We start from the raw sequence: 19,170 nt of genomic DNA, 5'->3' as shown, positions 1-19,170 counted from the left end.
CATCTTTTATACTATAAATAAAGAAAACATTGTCTTTTAGTATAGATGAATATCATTATCAAAACAAAAGAAATACGTGAAAAAAAATTTGGTGGGCTTCAGCCTAGGAACCCACCAGTCTCACAGTGGCTTCAAGATCCTGCCTTCCTTTCTGGCCACTCTGATATTTTCACCCACCGTGGTTGCTGCTTTCAGCCGTGACGGTAGAAGAACCAGAGCAGTCGGGTGGCCAAGAACAATCTCCCTCACTGATGCTTATCATTAACCTAAACCGTACATACCCAGACTCTGGTGTACGGTCTCCTAAGCCCTCTTCATGCTTCTTTGAGTCCAGGCGTGAAGGGCTTAATAGTGGTGAGGAGACCCTGTCGATTTTGCTGGTTAGTTCATTTCTCTCGTTAGCACACTGCCATGACCCTGGCCTTTCAGGCCTTATGAGGGAAGCTTTATGAGTCAGCATTTCCCATGTGCGTGGGTGTTGGAGGTTATCTCTGTTTCTTTTTTATAAAGAATATATTTCTGGGAGTTCCTGCTCTGGTGCAGCGGGATTGGTGGTGCCTTTGCAGCACCAAGATGCAGGTTCAGTCCTCAGCCAGGTGCACTGGGTTAAAGGATGGCATTGCCATGGCTGTGGTGTAGGTCACAACGATCCCTGGCCCGGGAGCTCTGTATGCCGCCAACAAAGCAAAGGAAAAAAAAAGTCTATTTCCTGCTATGTATCTTGTCGGATGTAATATGATGTTTAGTTGGCAAAATGGAGCTAATTCACATATTATTTCCAATAGTCTCTGATTAATAATAGTAGGCACTGTTCTAAAAGCTTTACATATATTCACTCATTTAATTAAGAATGAAATTAGTATAAAAATAATAAAAGGAAAGATTAGTACATTTGAAACCGAAGGTAGTTATCATGTCCAGGATGTTAAACATTTATAGGCCACTTTGTTTTAGTATATGTGTTACATTCATGGGGGACTCCCCGTGTGCCAGTTGTTCTTCTTAACAGAAGTTGTTATCATTCTAAGCAAAGGTGAAAAATTCAGAATCTTAAGCCAAAAAGATTCTGACATGTGTTGTAAAATTATGTCCTGCATTGCTGATAACCCAGAGAGGTTCAATAAAAGGTTATAACCAGTTTGAGACTGAGCGATAAAATGAATGGGAGTGAGGGGACCAGCAGAAAATGAGGGGATGACACAAAATAAGCTGACCTTTTCTGGTCACAACTGTTGGTTGCAGGCTGACATTTATGGTCACCTAAATCTTCTGAGATTGTTCCTGTTGATATTACAGTACAAGTAATAACTGCATCTCAAATTTAAATTCGGCTTATGACAGGGGAATATAGATTTGTTCAGTATGGGACCAGCATGTAATGGTCCAGGGTAGCTGACCAGGGGAGGATGATAGGCTGTTTTCATTACTGCCGGATTATTAGCTGCCAAATGTTAAGTTGTACCCCAAAGAAACATGTATTATCTCTTCACCCATGTCGTTTATTTTTCTGCATGCCGCATCCATGTGTGGGATGGTGGGAGGCTGGGAGGGAGCTGGAGACAAGCTGGCCTCTGAGAGGAACCCTTCTGGGTTGGCTTAACTCCTGAGGGAGCAGGGCTGAGCACCCAGGCCAGTGAAGGTAGAGAGAGAAGGCTCACTTCTGTTTTCTATTCTCTGTCTGTCACGGCTTTATTACTCTGCTGATAGGGTACGTGCAAGGCATTCTGGTCCTGTTATGTCTTATATACCTTATGTGTGCCAAGCATCATGCTAGACCCTGGGTATATGCAGGTGAATATTACACCTTCCCTAGTCTTAAGCAGCGTGAGACCTAGTAAGGTAGACAGACACGCAAGGAGAGAATTTCAATACCCAGGGGGTGAAGGCTCTGTTGGGGGGAGCCATGCAGATTTCATCATCATCAGAATATGGTCGTTAGGCAGAAAAATGTAATTTGTGACTAGTGTATGTTTTATACCTTTTAATGTTTTATTAAAATATAGCTTTGTGGTGTTATTTTAATATGGTACTTTTTCTGTCTTTTTCTTTTTGATTCATAGGTCTTACTCATACTTCATTGAGGTGTCAATGGATGAACTCGATTGGATCAGAGTGATCGATCATTCGCAATATCTGTGTCGTTCTTGGCAAAAGTTATATTTTCCAGCCCGTGTCTGCAGGTTAGTTCTCATGGCTTATAAGTGATTTCGATGTTTGTTTGAAGAGATTTGGATGTTGAGAAACAGACCGCGCTTTTCTGTCTCATAGAAGAAAAGTTTTTCAGGATATCAGCTACCAAATACATCCCAACAGAAGAACTTAGGAAAAGTGTAAAAAATCAAGCATCTTAATATTTAGAGTGTACTGTGGAAATGTTTATCCAGAGTGTTTTGTGCTGTATTTATGTAGCATACTTGTAAATGACTAAGAAGGGACGTGGCACACGGAGAAGTGGAAATGCTATTTTTAAACTCCATGCTGTACCTTGAAAGCAAAGTTATTTTCAGGGGGTGCGCTCTTTCCCCAAAAGCCATGAAAGATGTTTCTTGAGGCTTCTCTGGCAGTCCTCAGGGCCAGGAGGAGATTTTTGGATGCCACAGTGCAGGCTCTGAATTTCTGTGTTCTTTTCTAGGTCAGTGGCTGTCAGTACAGTTTGACAGAGCAGGTGTTTCTAGTGGGGTAGAGTTTGGGGCAAGAGCAGCTGAGGTAGTGGCTCAGGCTCACAGCCTCCTTCAACCAGATCACCTTACCCTCATCGTTGTTGTGTATTTCAGGTCCGTGTAAGTTTGTTTTTAAAAAGGTATTGGAAAAAAAAAGTATTGATAAGCTCTTGTTCTAACATTTCATATTCTTTGGGTACAAGCCATCTCTTAAGCTTTCTTTCTGAAATTCTGCAAAATCAATACTAATAATGAATTTGGGAGTTGGGAGAGGTAGTTAAAGGGCCCTTGAAATTCTGTTGTGTTTTTTCTGTTGAGATTTTTCCCTCAGGAATTGACCTCAGATATTCTTTACCTTGCAGTCAAGAGACCAAAGGCAGAAGGTGGTTGGTTTGTTTACTTGGGTTTGGTGAGAAGAGGAGGGAAGGGATATGGTGGGTGTAAGCCTGGGTGCCTGTGGCGCCAGCCTCTCAGCCACCCGCCTCCACTCCCTTACTGTGACCTGACTGACACCCCAGGTGCCTGAGTTGGAGCAGATGGGGCGGCCCCACAGCACTTAGTCTCTTGGTCAGACGACCCCTTGTACTTATTAAACGCATGATCTGAACTCTTATTTCCACCACAGGAACTCCACAAAACCTTTCAGCCTCTGGTAAAGAATGTTGCCTACCTTTTTTTTTTTTTTATTATGGGGTTGACCAGATGTAACATTGCTACCCAGGGATCCTCTTGTGTGGAAATGAAGAAAATCAATTTCATTTCCCCAAAGAGGGACAAGAGTGTCTCAGGTCTGGCAGTTGCTCTTTTGTCAGAGGAGTTTTGAATGGATTAAAATGAGAGGGACAAGAAATTGAGTGAAGATTCTGTGTCTCAGAACTGCCTGGAGGCTACTTGGGAGAGTGACAGAGGGGCCCAGAGTGGAGGAGGAGATTGAGTCTGCATTGACTCACATTATTACAATTGTACGGGATTAAAAAATCAGTAGCAGTTACAAATATTGTGTCTCATGAGGACTGAAGGACTGGGTGTTTGTGTTTGAGACACTAGGAACCTGGCTCCCAGAACAATTCCTTGTGACAGTAAGACCAGCTATGACAGGGCTGTGTGTTTTTCCCCACCTGAGAACTCCTGTTCTGTGGAGGGAGACGTGTACCCTCAGTCATGAGCCCTGGCTTTTAGGAAATACACTTTTTCTTATGTATTAATGAGCATTATTTATACTCCCCATTCCTTATTTTGTCTCTTCTGTGTGGCTTTGCCTTTGTTGATATTGCTTTCATGTGTTGTAGAGTCTGGCCGTATTCATGATGCTGGTGTTTGTCTCGGTATAGCTAGCTCCCACCTCTGGTGGAGAAAAACCGAGCAAAGGTGTTGTTGGAGTTGGTGACAACAAGAAAACGAAGGAGTCTTGATAGCTATTTTAGTGAGAAAAAAATTTATTACTTATAGCCATTTTAACTGATTATATTACTGCATTCCTTCCTAAACTCTGCCTTTTGTAATAGGTCGGAATTTTGGTTGTATTCTCAAATGAGCTTAAGAGTAAGTCTCTATTGATTGTCTGAGAATGTCTTATGTTTGGTGTTTCTTATCTTCACCGTCATTTATTGGCTACCTAAACAATGTTCTCAATACACTTCTTCTAGGAACTTCACTGAGCACATATAAATGCTTTATTTCCTTAGCACGTAAGCGTTCAGTTTGCATTATGTTAGTTAATTTGCACATTTGTATGTCACTTTTGTTCTTGAGTGTCCTTTGCGTGTTTGTCTTGCCGCTCATACTAAAATTACAAGCTCTTAGAAGCAAGGGGTATGGATTCTAATATTTCAGTATTCTTGCAATGGTACTCAGGCTATGACCTTGTATGCAGTAGGTACTCTGTAAATGTTAGCAAGGTTTGGGGTCATGGTACTGATCAGGTAGTGGAGACAGATTGTTTCAGTGTGAATATGTGTATGGATTCATTGGTGCTTTTTTCCATGAATTTATTGAGATATGTATCTGTGCTGGAAAACTCTGGAGTAGTAAATGGTTCTGTACTATGTGCAAAGGTTCCTTTCTGTTTTTTCTTCAGGAAAACGGAATTTTGAGGTTAATCCTGAAGGATTACATCAAATATATTCATTACATCAAATATATTCACAGAGGAAGAGATACTCAGTAAATTGGGGGTGTGCGAGATTACCCAGCCCTCTCTGAGTCTAGGTTGCACCCCATGTAAATCAGTATCGTGTAGTAGGAAAACCATGGGCTATGGAGTTAGAGCTCTTCTCACATCCTGGCTTCATCTATTACTGGTGTTGTGACCTTAGAAAGGTGCCTCTCTGAGCGCTCATTTCCACACCGGGAAGAACAACACTCTTGCTGGGGTCTGCTGTGGAGGGTTGGATGACAGAGTGTATGTGCAAGCACTGAGCACAGAGCCAGGCCCAGAGTAGAGGCTTCAGTAGTCGTTGTTTTATTATCGTTTTTTACTTTCTGAGACTCTGAACTGGTGGTTGGCCTGCAGAGAAAGAGCCAAACCTGCCATCCGCTTTGGCTGTGGTGACTCTCACTATGAGGAAACTGTCCCTTGCCTCCGGAGGGTGGTCTTTGCAGCCCTTTTCCATATCCCCGGTCCACACAACCACCTTATTTCCATAGTTCTCTCTATCGTAGTAACCTGCCCATTTCTATGTTCCCAGCAGTTTTCATATATTTTGGTTTTGGTAAAGCATTTTTTATTGTGGTAAAATATATGTAATATGAAATTGGCCATTTATGTATCCTGAGGAATGTAATTTAAGTCAGCATTTTCTCTCGCTATGATGTTAGTGGTGATAAGGATGACGTCAGGCTTCAAAGCCATCGATGAGCACAACCACAGCAGCAAATGCAGGGGAATGCTCTGCTCTGCCTTTCCGGGTCCTTGTAAGGACCGCGTTGCTGGTTAAGGTAGTCAAAGGCTTAGACTGGTGACAACTGCCTGCCCTCCAACTGGGGATGGAGAAAAGTGACCCGTCGCCTTTGGTACAGTATTTTATATAATAGTGCTCAGAACAATTTTATGTCTTTTCAGCTTTGTCTTTTTCAGGAAAAGGCAGTTGCTGCTCTACCCACAAATTCCCCAACCTTCAAATAGGCAAGAAGACAGTCTAGTAAGCTCTATTCAAGTCCTTCCATAGCTCTCTTAGATGGTGGAGCCTAGGACTGAACAAAAAACACTAATAAGGATTAGAAATATTGAGTGCCCTGGGGGTGTTTAAATTTTTTTTCTGGTTGTTTCTCAACATGGTGCTGGTAATTTGGCAGCGGTATAGTGTTGCTGAAGCATGAGAAGACTTGAAAACACGAATGTGACTGGGTATAGAGGTAGCCTGTAAGTGGCTGGTAGCTGCAATTACAAACGTGATCTTGGTGTAAAACCTGGGACTTGGGGGGAGGCGGAGCGGGCCTGCAATTAGAGTCCTTAAGGACAAACCTGTTGGGAGGGAAGGAGGAAGTAGGCGGCAGGCTTGTTTACTGCAGGGCTGGTCAAAGAAATGAGAGGGGAGTCAGGAGGAGCACAGTTCACTGAAGACAAGGCCAGAAAGGGTGGTGAGAAGGGGGCAAACATGGCACAGGAGGGATGAACTCATTTAACACAAAACTGAGCTTCTTTATTCCTTTCCTCTTGTTGTTAATTATCAAAATGGAAATGTCTTATGCCTTTTTAATTATAAAATTACGATGTAGTACACATTTTAAATGTTGATAAAGCTTGCCCTCTGACAAGGCTATACCTAGTTTTACCAATAGCAGGTGGAAATGCCCCTTCTCCCAACCCTCACCAATGCAGGCGTCGTCAACATTTGCCAATGTGATTTATGATTTGTAAAAAGTTGTCTTATTTTAATTTGGATTTCCTTTATCGTCATTGATCTCTTTTGTCAGAGTATCTTATAATACTTGCCATTTGTTATCTCTCATTTATAAAAAGCCTGTTTTTGTCTTCTGCATCTTTTTATTCTTTATTATCTTTTGTTTTTGGCTTGTAATAACTTTATATTTGTATATACACCTTGATGTATATATGTGTGTGTGTGTATACACATATGTTTGTGTATATTCATACAGATGTATGTTTGTATATGCATGTGTATATATATACACATATATATGATTATCCTTTTGCCTATCATGTATTGTGCAATTTGTTATTAGTTTTTGGTGTTGTGTTGGTACTTTTTACCATGTAGAATTTTATGTTTAAAAACAACGCAGTCATATCTGTCTTTTTGATAGTTCCTGGTGGTCTGATGCCTTATTTAGAAAGGTGTTCCTCACTCCAATATTAAAGAGTGTTATATTTTTATAAATATTTTTACTACTTGTTATTTTTATCTAAATGTTTAATCTAGTCAGAATATTTTTCATGTATATTTTCAGACAAGGATAGTCAGTTGACTAAGACCATTTATTTAATAATCTTTCTTTACCATGCTGTTATGAACAGCCGTATCTATCCTATGCTGAGTTCTGACATATACTCTACTCTGTTCCTTGATTTCTTTGACTGTTTTGTCTTTGACTGTTAATGAAAGTGATTTAATTACGTGGTTTCCCTTCCCTCCTTTTTCTTCTTTTTGTAGAACAAGAGATTATAATGTGCCAAATGTGTCGTGGGAAAAGGTGTGGTAGAGCACGTGGTGGCCTGTCTTCTGGACTCAGTGGTCACAGTAGAGGCCATAACGATGAAAAACATCTCACTAGAATGGTTCTACTTCCACTTAGAACAGGAAATTTAGGCCTGCTTCACCAGCTAAGAAAATAGATTTTTCCTCACTTATTCATCTGTTTATTCAGCCATTACTCGCTCATTTCACAGATAAGCTCCTACTTTGTGCTATGTATTGTACTCAATACTGAGGCCACAACCCTGAAGAAGACTGCCAGGGTTTCTGTTCTCATAGAATTTGGGAGGAACAGATGTAAACAAACAATAAGATCATGTCAGATAATTATTATTTAAAAAAATTTTTTTTGGCCCAGTCACAGCATGAAGAAGTTCCTGGGCCAGGGATCAAACCCAAGCCACAGTGGTGACAGTGCTGAATCTTCTAACCGCAAGGTGACTCCCACATCAGGTAATTATAAATGTCGTGAAAGTGGTACTGTGGTAGCGACCAGGGTCCAGAGGAGAAGAGGGGTTGTTTAAAAATAGATGATCAGTGGAAGCCCGAAAGGGGACCCGGGTGTTTTAGGCTGAGATGAAGGGGATGGTGTTCTCTAGTCGTTGTTTTAGACATTTAGGCTTTTCTTTGGTGTGCATTGATTGTTAGCCAGGAGTAACTGGTCTGCCTTAGGAGGCTTGTTAGAGTGCTAAAGCTGTACTGTTGATTTTTTTTTTTTTTTTGGCATAAGGCCAAAATCTCTTTAATCTCTTTTATTGCTACCATACATTCCAGGTCCCCTCTCATCCCTGCCATCATTAAACACAGCAGCCTTTTTTTTTTTTTTTTTTTAACCCATTTTCCTTAGATTATAGTACTTAACAGTGCTATAGATCTACAAGACATAAAACAAATGAGGAAATAAACATTGCTATTTATGGAAGCCTTCTTTCCCTACCATGTTAACATTGTACAAAAGCACGTGTGTCTTCCATCTTTTCTCTTCTCCTCCTGACTCCATACCTGGGCATTGATGTATTTATTTACTTTTAAAGGCAGACACATTGGTCAGTGGTTCACTAGGATGCTGTATTATTATAGCTAGATTTATGCCAAGGATTTACCTCCTTTATGTGGTTGGTGTCTTCAGAATTCAAGGAATTCAGATGTGAAAGAAGAAGGAACAGTTTCACATTTAAAAATTAATCATTTTAGTTTGCATTTAGTTTGAATTGAACCTCCACCTACAACTTTGATATCATAATTGAATTAGCACAGAGCAGCCCGCAGACCGAACATTCTCTTCTGAGTGTGCAAAGCAAAATGTAGCCACAGGGTGTCGCTAAATTATAACAGTTCTACTTGGGGCCAAAGAGGTTGAAATTGCTTTTTTTTTCTTTTATAAATAAAACCATATTTAAATATAAATTGTTCTGAAGCCTGTGATTTGTGAAATAACATGTGAAACTATTTGTACTATTTAAGTCTTTCTACTCATGTGGAGCATTAATTATGCCTGAAGTCTGTAGAGGTACATTCAGATGCAAGCCAGCCCTTGACTCGTCATCTGCCAAATATAGCAGATATGTGGGCTTCTGTAGTACAGTTATTCAGTCTCATACAAATAGGTTCTTTTCTTATCTTTCTTTGGAATTTTGAAATAAATAGACTGACTCAAAGGGGATCAATCCATTAAATATTTATAAGGAATCAGAGAGCAGAAGAAAGGAAGAGTGAGGGAAAAAAGAGGGCTACAGGACCTCAGAAAGAGACAGGAAGGAAACAGTCTAACATTTATTGAATATCTGTTATGTGCCAGACACATATTGCTCCCTTATATGATTCTCATAGCTCTAGGAGAGAAATACCACTAACTACTTTAATTTTACAAATGGGGCAACTGAGCCTCAGAGAAGCTAAATGGGCCGGTCTGTCTGACTGCACAGACTGTGAGGTGAGGAAATAGCTCTGTTTAAGAGTAGGTGGGGCATGGAGCCCTGGAAAGGCTCTTGCTGCCTCTTTGGCAGGAGTAGTTTCCAGGAAGGCTGAACCAGGGCCAGTTCTGTCCATGCTGGCCACGGCCTCCTGGATGACAAGGATACTGAGGAGGAGGATGAATAGTTGGTGGTGTTTTTCCTTTTCAAATGCTCCAAAGGGAGTGTAGTAGTCCTTTATTTATGTTTTGTCAGTTTGTCAACATAGCTTTGAATTTACCTGCCCCTTAGTTCCCCATAAAATCATTTTCGAGTCTGTTGTAACAGAGTGAACCTGATGTTCTTAACTCCTGATTTGTTTTGCTCTAGCTGTGTTTAGAAACAAATTTCATATATTATGGAATTCCTCTTTACAAGCTTTTTTTTAAGTTGAGAACTTTATTATTTTCACCTAGAATCCTCTTATTAGGCCCCCCAGATTTTCCACTGTGTTTTATATTCATTCAGCAAGACCTTTGAGACATGGCTGTATGTGCTTAAGTTATTCAGTTGAATCTAGGCTTTCCGTTTTTGTTTTGTTTTATTTTGTTTAAAGGATAATAACATATTAAGCTTCTTTTGTGTGTAGTGGAGGAGTTGAACCATGAGAAAATAGAACAGGGTTGTCCTTTTCCTTTGCATTTTATTTGATAATTTTAGAATATAAATTAGTATCTTTTAATAAATGTGAGATGATGTTAATAACACTAATGACCTGTTATCGCTACCACAAACAGCTGTTGTCTGTTTTTCATTCTGGAACGGCAAGAACTATTTTGGTAATGATAATAGTTGCTTCCCCAAGCAGTCAGGTCCAGGATTAAGTTCAGATAGTACTTCCCGAGTTGATCATCAAACATCCTTTTTCTCCTGCTTTCCCTCTCCTTGATACTATTCTCTTACTTATAGGACTTACTCATTTAGACATTCATTCAACAAACAGGTATTTATTGAATACCTGCTATATTACAGGCAGTTAATTTAGGGGCCAGCATAAAAGGATGAACAAGGCACAGTTGGTGCTGTCAAGAATTTCCTGATATAGGAGTTCCTACTGTGATGCAATGGGACAGTGTCTTGGCAGCATCAGGGATGCAGGTTCGATCCCTGGCCCCACACAGTGTGTTAAAACATCTGGCATTGCTGCAGCTGTGGCTTAGGTTGCAGCTCCAGTTTGGATTCGATCCCTGGCCCAGGACTCCATATGCCACGGGGCAAGCAAAAACGAAAAAAAAAAAAAAATTCCTGATAAAAGAGTAGTGACAGCTTTTTAAAGATGGATAAAGTCAAATACGATCAGTACAGTAATAAAGACATACACAGGGTGTGCCTGAGCATGGTTTGGAAGATCCTTCTGAAGAGAGGATTTGGACAAAGGGACCGGGGAGTTGAGCAGGGAAAATAAAGGGGAAAGGATGCCCTGTGTTCTCTTGCCATGGGCAGAGTCTGCAGTGGACCTTACTAGATCTAAACTCTTCACCCAGAGCTCTCCATTGCTGGGTCCTTCTGCTTCTCTGGCTCCATCCTTGGTTCTTAATAAAAATGCCCTGTTTAGGCTCAGTCAAAATCATCTGTTTACCATCTCCCTGGCCATACCTTCCCACCTATATCTCTAAGCTCAGAGATTGTATGTGACTGATAATTCTCTCTTCACGTGACCCTGTATAACTCTTTCAGGTATCTGAGTATTGATTTTAGTTATTAAAAAAATTCTTTTGACAAGATGAGAAGATTCCCTGTGAAAAACCACAAATTAGGTTAATTTTCACAAATAATATTCAGAGAAGAGTAAAATTCCCCAGAAGTAGAGTGGAAAAAACAAATCCCTCTTTTGGAGCCAGGATTTGCGTCGGTGTGTCTTTTGCTTAGAAAAGTAATACATTTTTTAGGTATTTCATTGTTGAGTACATGGTATAGCAGTTTTTCTGTTTGAGATCTCCTTTTGGAATCTGTTTTGGCACTGCAGCTGTCCAGCATTTATTTATGGAACTAAGAAATCCTGAACCAGGAAGCCAGGTACTGAACTGTTGGGCACAGGACTGTGGGTCTGTCAAGTAGAAAGCAAGGAAAGAATAAACACAAAGCCATCTGAGACTCAAGGATCCTTAATAGGAGCCAGGAGCCTCCAGCAAGGGGAACAGAGGCAAAAGTGAGCTGTGGAACTGAGAGCAGGAACCCCATAATGAATGGAAAGGTGGGGGAGAGAGCTTCCAGGACCTCCATCCCAGCTTCTGCAGTGATTCAGGAATTAGGAGCAGTGGAGCAAAACTTCATTGTATTTGCTTTTTGGAAGGTCAAAAAGAGGGAAGGACTGTTAGATCTTACAGGTTAAAAAAACAAACTTTGACATAGATTTTTCTTTGTGAGTTACGTAGTCATTTTCCAATTCTGTTTACCTTGGAAGTGGTAATCTAAAGAGGATAATAATAATAATTTTAAAAAAAGGAGTTCCTGTCGTGGTGCGGTGGAAACGAATCCGACTAGGAACCATGAGGTTGTGGGTTCGATCCCTGGCCTTGCTCAGTGGGTAAAGCATCCTGTGTTGCTGTGGCTGTGGCGTAGGCCGGCAGCTGTAGGTCCGATTTGACCCCTAGGCTGGGAACTTCCATATGCTGTGGGTGCGGCCCTAAAAAGCAAAAAAGAGAAGATACTGGTTAAGTAGTTAATAATTCTTTCAGTGGAGAGTTAGACCTCTGTATATTCAAATTTTACCCCACACTGCCTAGCATTGATTGCCCTGACCTTTTGCAACATTTATAGCTTGAATCACCCAATTTAGCCGTTAACTACATAATATATCTTGTATACCTTCGTGATTATTTTGTGGTTGCAGGACCTCACTGTATATTCTTTTGATATACATCCCTTGTATGTTCCATTTGATGTCTTGTTGAATCTCTTCAGCTCTCCAACATCCCTGAATATAAGTGCTTGGATAATAATCACTTTTTTTTTTCCTGGAAAAATCCTTTTAATACTGCTGTTTTGTTTTGTTTTGTTCTCCCCCCAGTGTTATAAGGAGATACCAGGGAACAAGAGTGTTTTATTCTTTCCACAGAAAATGTGCTTATAGAGGACTGTATACAAGTCCCATGGTTAATAAAATCATCAGCGGTTTCTCAGTCATCAGTTCCCTAGATCAGGGTGCTTTCTGTGGATACAAGGTTAGCTCAGGGGACAGTGGACCAGAAGTGAAACCAGATTGCTTGTCGGCTGCCAGAATTTCTGGGCAGAGTGCCAGGCTTGGTTCACCTTTAAAAATTCATCTCCCTGTATGAAAATACAGGGCTCGATCCCTGCGAGGAACAGTGGTAGCATGAACACCAGGATTTCCTTTGGCCCAAAGTACTTTGATTGATGCGAGGAAAGGTGGAGGAACTGATTGGTGTGGACCTGCGGCTCTGACCTCATTTAAGAGCCGCAGTATTTTCTCTGGCAGCCTTACTTCATTATGTTTCAAATTATAATTTCGTAAGTTAATAATTGTTCTTCCAAATAATGCGGGTCATATATACACACGAATATGTTCTGCCTGATAGGAAGCTGTAGGTTTAATTTCTAATAGTCATAGAAATTCTATGCACATTATGAAGCTATTAGGATGTAACAGCTGTTTTAGTTCATTTCACTCTGCAAAAGAAATGTGATGCAGGCTAAAATGATCAGTAATTATATATTTTGAAAGCTAAACCTCCAGTTATAGAAAGAGCTAATTTACACATTAGATACTGATAAAGCTACAGTAAGCTATGAGTTTCAAAGTTAGTGTTATCTCCTCCCTAAGACTATGAAAGAGAGTCTGTACCAAAAGACATTTTTTTTCCTCTTCGAAATCGTCTTTTGCATTGCCTATTGTAATTTTGAAGTTGCAAATCAACAGTAATGAAGAACTGCTTGATATCTTTCTAAAGAAAAAAATGAGAGGACTGTTAGAGGGAGTAGGATTTAGGAGGATTTCATTTTATTTCTGTTGATCAGTGCCTACCATCTGCCTTCCATTTAATGTTGTAGAAGCATGCGTGCGTTTCCCAGTTCTGAACAGATGATGTGCATGGTTTGTTGAGATATATGTGTATTCTGGACGTATGTGTGTATATATACCTACAGTGCTTAAAATCACACTTGAAGTGTAAAACTGATAATCAGTCTCCATTTTGGGCTGATTTGCATTTTCAGCTCTTGTACACAAAACGAAAGTCTACAATGACACTGATTTTCTTTTCTGCTTTAGAATCGGCACTAACCAGCTGTCAACACACATTTTGATTAAACACTTTTCTTTATTGGGGAACTTTGGGGGCACATTCTTTGTATAAGCATATTGTTTTCTTTGATTTCAAGGGACATATTTTCAGTATGATTCATGGATGCATCACACCGGTAAGCTGTCATGCACAAAAATATATTTTTCTTTGTAAACTTCCTTTTTACCATTGATTTCTCTAGGGCAACAATATGGTTCAGAACAGAATATTCCAACTCAAGATATTTGCCTGAAATAAAGGTGGTAAATAAATGTATAAGCCTAGTTTAAGTAAATAGGAAAATTTAAGGTATTGATTCATAACCTGGACTTTTCCAAGAAATTTTTAAAGATGATTTAACAGTTCCTTTTATGTATTTAAAATTGGTTTGAACTGCAGAAATTTTGTTAATATTTTGACATATTATCATCTAGTCTTCTATGTGTAACCACACATACGCATGTTATTTATTAAAATGGTACGTAGTATATATTACTTTGAAAGCTTGTATATATGTATATTCATTGTGGCTGTTGTTCTCTGTCAATGTAGAAATACCTGCTTTATCCTTTTTTAAACAATAGCACAGAGTTCTAAAGGTACTGTCATTTACCTAGCTGGTCCCCTGTTGATGGACTTTTAGGATGTTTCTGGTTTTACTATTATAGAATAGTATAGTCTTTGTACACATATCTGATTGTCCCTTCACAAAAGCAGAGTCAAAAGACAGGATCATCTTAAAATGTGAAACATATTGGTAAATGCTGTACAAATCATTTTACCAGTGTATTCCCACGAGCAGTTTTTTAATTGAAGTATGGTTGATTTATGGTATCATATTAGTTTCAGGTGTACAGCACAGTGATTCAGTTATGCTTATATTTTTTCATATTTCTTTCCCTTATAGGTTATTATAAAATACTAAGTGTAATTTTCTGTGGCGAACAATAGGTCCTTATTTGTTGTATATTTTATGCATAGTAGTTATATGTTAATCCCAGTCTCCTAATTTATCCCTCCCCCAATTCTCTTGGTAACCATAAGTTTGTTTTCTGCCTGTGGGTCTGTTTCTGTTTTGTAAATAAGTTTATTTGTTTTTTTGGTTTTTTTTGTTTTTTAAGATTCCAAATGTTAGTGATATCATGTGATATTTGTCTTTCTCTGTCTGACCTACTTTACTTAGCATGATTATCTCTAGGTCCATCCATGTTGCTGCAAATGGCATTATTTCATTCTTTTTTATGGCTGAGTAACATTCCATTGTACATATGTACGGCATCTTCTTTATCCATTCCTCTTTTAATGGACATTTAGGTTGCTTCCATGTCTTGGCTATTGTAAATACTGCTGCTGTGTACATTGGGGTGCATGTATCTCTTTTTTTATTTTATTTTTTTGCCTTTTTAGGGTTGCACCTGCAGCATATGGAAGTTCCCTGGCTGGGGGTCAGATTGGAGCTGCAGCTGCCAGCCTGTGCCACAGCCACAGCAACACAGGATCTGAGCCACGTCTGTGACCCACACCAGAGCTCATGGCAATGCCGAATCCATAACTCACTGAGCGGAGCCAGGGATCAAACCCACATCCTCATGGATACTAGTCAGGTTCGTTACCACTGAGACACAACAGGAACTCTCTGCATGTATCTTTTTGAATTATAATTTTCCTTGGATATAAACCCAAGAGTGGGATTTCAGGATCATATGATAACTCTATTTTTAGTTTTCAAAGGGCCCTCCATACTCTTGTCCATAGTGGTTGTACCAATTTATATTCCCATCAACAGTGTAGGAGGGTTCCTTTTTTGTCTGCTCTCTCTCCAGTATTTGTTATTTGTAGACTTTTTTGATGATGGCCATTCTGACAGAGTTAGGTGATATCTCCTTGTAGTTCTGGCTTGCATTTCTATAATAATTAGTGATTTTTAGCATTTTTTTTCATGTACTTATTGGCCATCTGTATGTCTTCTTTGGAGAAATGTCTGTTTAGGTCTTCTGCCCTTTTTTGATTGGGTTGTTTTTGATGTTGATTTGTGTGAGCTGTTCGTATATTTTGGAAATTAATCCCTTGTCAGTCACATTTTTTACAAATATTTTCTCCCTTTCTGTAAGCTGACTTTTTGTTTATTATTTCCTTTTCTATATAAAAGCTCTTAAGTTTGATTGGGTCCTATTTGTTTATTTTTTTAATTTCCATTGCTCTAGGAGATGGATCTAAAAAGATATTGCTGGTATTTATATCAAAGAGAGTTTTGCCTATGTTTTCCTCTAGGAGTTCTCTTGTATCTTGTCTTACATTTAGATCTTTCATCCATTTTGGGTTTATTTTTGTGTGTGGTGTTAGACAGTATTCTAGTTTCATTCTTTGACATGTAGCTGTCCAGTTTTTCCAGCACCATTTATTGAAAAGGCTGTCTTTTCTTCATTGTATATTCTTGCCTTCCTTGTCCTCAATTAATTGACCATAGGTGTGTGGGTTTATTTCTGGGCTTTCTATCCTGTTCCATTGATCTATATGTCTGTTTTCGTGCAAGTACCATACTGTTTTGATGACTGTAGCTTTGTGATTCCTCCAGCTCCATTTTCCTTTCTCAAGATTGCTTTGGCTATTCAGGGTCTTTTGTGTTTCCATACAAATTTAATATGTTTTAAAATTCCAGTTCTGTGAAAAAGGCCATTGGTAATTCGACAGGGATTGCATTGAATCTCTACCAGCAACTCATGATGGTACCTATTTCCCCACATCCTTGTCACAGTGGGCATTATCATTGTTTTCTAATCTTTTGTCAAACTAATAAGTAAACTATGGCCTCTCATTTGTTTTATTGTGAAGATTTTTGATTATTTGTAAAGTTACGCAATGGTGCCTCTATCTGTAGGTAAGTACATATTTTTATGGAAAAAGATGAAATTTGAGTTGATCTGAAAGGATGGGTCGAGTTTTGATGAGGTAATTTTAGAGGGCTTTTCCTGTGAGGTCGTCTGAGAAAGTGGTTCTCAAGCAGGGGTGATTTCACCCCCCAGGGGACATTTGCCAATGTCTGGAGACATTTTTGGCAGTCTCAGTTAAGAGTGTTGCTGGCGTCTAGTGGGTAGAAGCTAAGGGTGCTGCTAAACATTCTATAATGTGCAGGGTAGCTTCCTGTGACAAAGAGGAAAATGTCAGGAGTGCCAAGGGTGAGAAATACTGATTTAGGAGATGGTTGTAGGAATTCCCTATGTGAAGGGGACTTGAATTAGATAGTCTTTGGTTAAACTGAAGAAAAGGAATAGCCGTGAAGGAATAGCAATCAAACTTGATCACTGAATATGGAGAGGGAAGAAAGAAATTGAGTCCATGAGAGCTTCAAAGCTCAGAATCCAGGTGCCTGGGAAGTGGGATGACATTGGTGGAGACAAGTTATGAGGGAGCCAGTTTGAGCTAGTTGCAGAATTGTTACTTAAGAGATAAATGGTGACACTCTGCTATTTCATCTGCTCTGCTTTTATGTAGCAAGATTTTTATTTTATACTTGGTGCCAGGATTGTTTTGGATTTTGAATTACAAAATCTCTAACTAGTACCAAACATTTGGTTGCAAATAATTTCCTCTTTCTGAAATGTTCTTCTTTCATCTCTACTGCTGAAATCTTGTGCCTTCATTTAAGGTTAAAGTGCCGTTTCCTCCAGGAAATCTTCCTTAATCTCTCCAAATGAAGTAAAAGTATTTTTTCTTTATTTATTCAGCAAATACTTATCAAGTGCCTGCTACGTGACAGACACTGTGCTAGGAACTAGAACTTCAGTGGAGAGCTTTAAACACACATCCTTATGGAGGTTAGAGCTTAGTAGGAGAGTCAGATACTAAGCAAGATAATTACTAGTAAAGGAAGAATCATAGACTATGGTAAGTGAAAAGAAGAATACACGCAGGTAAGCATTAGTACCAATGCTGAAGTATACAGTTTCAACTGGACGAGTCAGGGGAGGTCTTTTAGGGAGGTGAGGTTTAAGTGAAGACCTAAGTGATAATCAGGGATTAATTGGGCAAAGACAGTAGGGGAAGTATTTGGAGCAGAGACAAATGGGAAACCTTGAAGAGGGACCTAAGGTGGTCTGTGTAAGGAAATGCAAAGAAGTGAGTGTGGCTGGAGAGCAGTGGTGAGGTAGAAGGGGAGCTGGGTGATGACCAGGCTGTTTGCGATTGGAGGACCACGTTGAAGAGGTTGTAGTTTATCAAAAGCGCTGTCCCCGTGAGGGTGCTAAGCAGGGATGTGGCATGATATGACCTAAGCTTTTTAAGGACCTTGTTTTCTTTGTTGAGGTGGGTCAGAATAAAAGCATGGAGATCAGTAGGGAGGGCTTTGCTGTAGGCAAAGTTCTCTTTCGGGAGGTAACGAGGTTGCTTGTATAAGGACGGTGGCAGGGAAGTTAGAAATGGTTTGAGATGTGTGCTTTAGCTGGTGAGACTTACAGGGAGTGGTGTTCTATATATAGGGTTGGAGCTGAAAAGAAGGTCTGGGTTGGAAATAGAAACTTAAGAGTTGTTGACTTGGAGGATGGTATTTGAAGCCTGGGGATTGATTGGATTTAAAAGGGGTAGAGTGTCGTGAACCCTGGAAGAAGAAAAGAGGATGTAGAACTGAGCCTGAGGGGCTCTTGAATTTGATTAAGTCGAAGAGGAGAAGTCAGCAAAGTAAATGGGGAAGGAGTAGCCAGCAAGAGAAGGACAGGCAGCAAAGTGTGGTTTCAAGAAGGAGGAGACTGGTCAGTGATGCCAGATGTTACTGCAAGATCAAGTGATGAGGAATGAAAAGCATCCACTGGCCTCAGCCACATAAAGTGCACCGTTCCCCTTGGCAATAGCAGTTTCACTGACACCCTAGAGGTAGAAACCGGATTAGAGTTAAAGAAATAGATGGGTAATCTATAATAAAACTGGGTAAAATGCAGTTACCCACTGTAGCAGTCACCTTCTTGGTAAAATTCATTCAGAGGAAAAAATGTATGTAAGGATGTTTAGTGCAGCATTATTTTAAACTAAAAATACTCTAAAATAATCAAAAGGGGAATTAATTAAAATTAAAAACAATTAATTGTATCCATATGAATTGATCTAGAAGCATTTCCTTAAAAATTGTTAGATGAAAAACACATGATGCAGATAATGCTTCTTTTCTCAACAAACTACCTTCTGTATGTATATAAATGTTCATATGGATTTGTGTGAGTATAGAGAATGGTGTGGAAGGATACACATCAACCTTTAATATTGATATCCAGGAAAATGAAGATGGGTAAGGAAAGTAGAAAGATATGTTTTTATTTATTTTTTGTTATACTTGCTATAGCATCATTTTTTTTTTTTAATTAAAAAGGGGGTTGAACTTTTTTTTTCTTTTTTTTTTTTTTGGCCACTCCGAGGCATATGGCATTCCGAGGCCAGGGATTAGATCCGAGCCACAGTTCTGACCTATGCCTGTATCTTTAACTCACTCTGCCCAGCGGGGTATTGAACCTGTGTCCTGATGCTGCAGAGATGCTGCCGATCCTTTTGCACCACAGCAGGAACTCTTGGGTTGGGGAATGTTGAACTTTTTAAAGAAAGTCTCTAGGAGGTGAAGAAATAGAAAAAAAATGACCAACCTAAACTTTGCTGTGAAGGTCAATAAAAATAGAGG

General features: G+C 39.5%; 1 protein-coding gene across 7 annotated transcripts in view; it reads left to right on the top strand.

Annotated features, from left to right (window-relative positions):
* Positions 1 to 19,170, top strand: part of BTBD9 (BTB domain containing 9) — a 406,522-nt gene that overhangs the window by 50,813 nt on the left and 336,539 nt on the right. For all 7 annotated transcript variants that reach the window (XR_014809001.1, XM_084966368.1, XM_084966369.1 and 4 more), the window contains 1 exon segment: positions 2,061 to 2,180. Coding sequence is in view for 6 of the 7 variants with exons in the window: in XM_084966368.1 (XP_084822494.1) it covers positions 2,061 to 2,180 (120 nt within the window). In the remaining variant the exon portion in view is untranslated.

Source organism: Sus scrofa, chromosome 7, assembly GCF_054392235.1.
Source record: "Sus scrofa isolate SSC_HxYL_T2T_F1_AM1 chromosome 7, Sscrofa_HxYL_maternal_Yorkshire_Landrace_v2.0, whole genome shotgun sequence".
NCBI classification, from domain to species: Eukaryota; Metazoa; Chordata; class Mammalia; order Artiodactyla; family Suidae; genus Sus; species Sus scrofa.
This window is presented reverse-complemented; position numbering and strand designations above follow the sequence as displayed.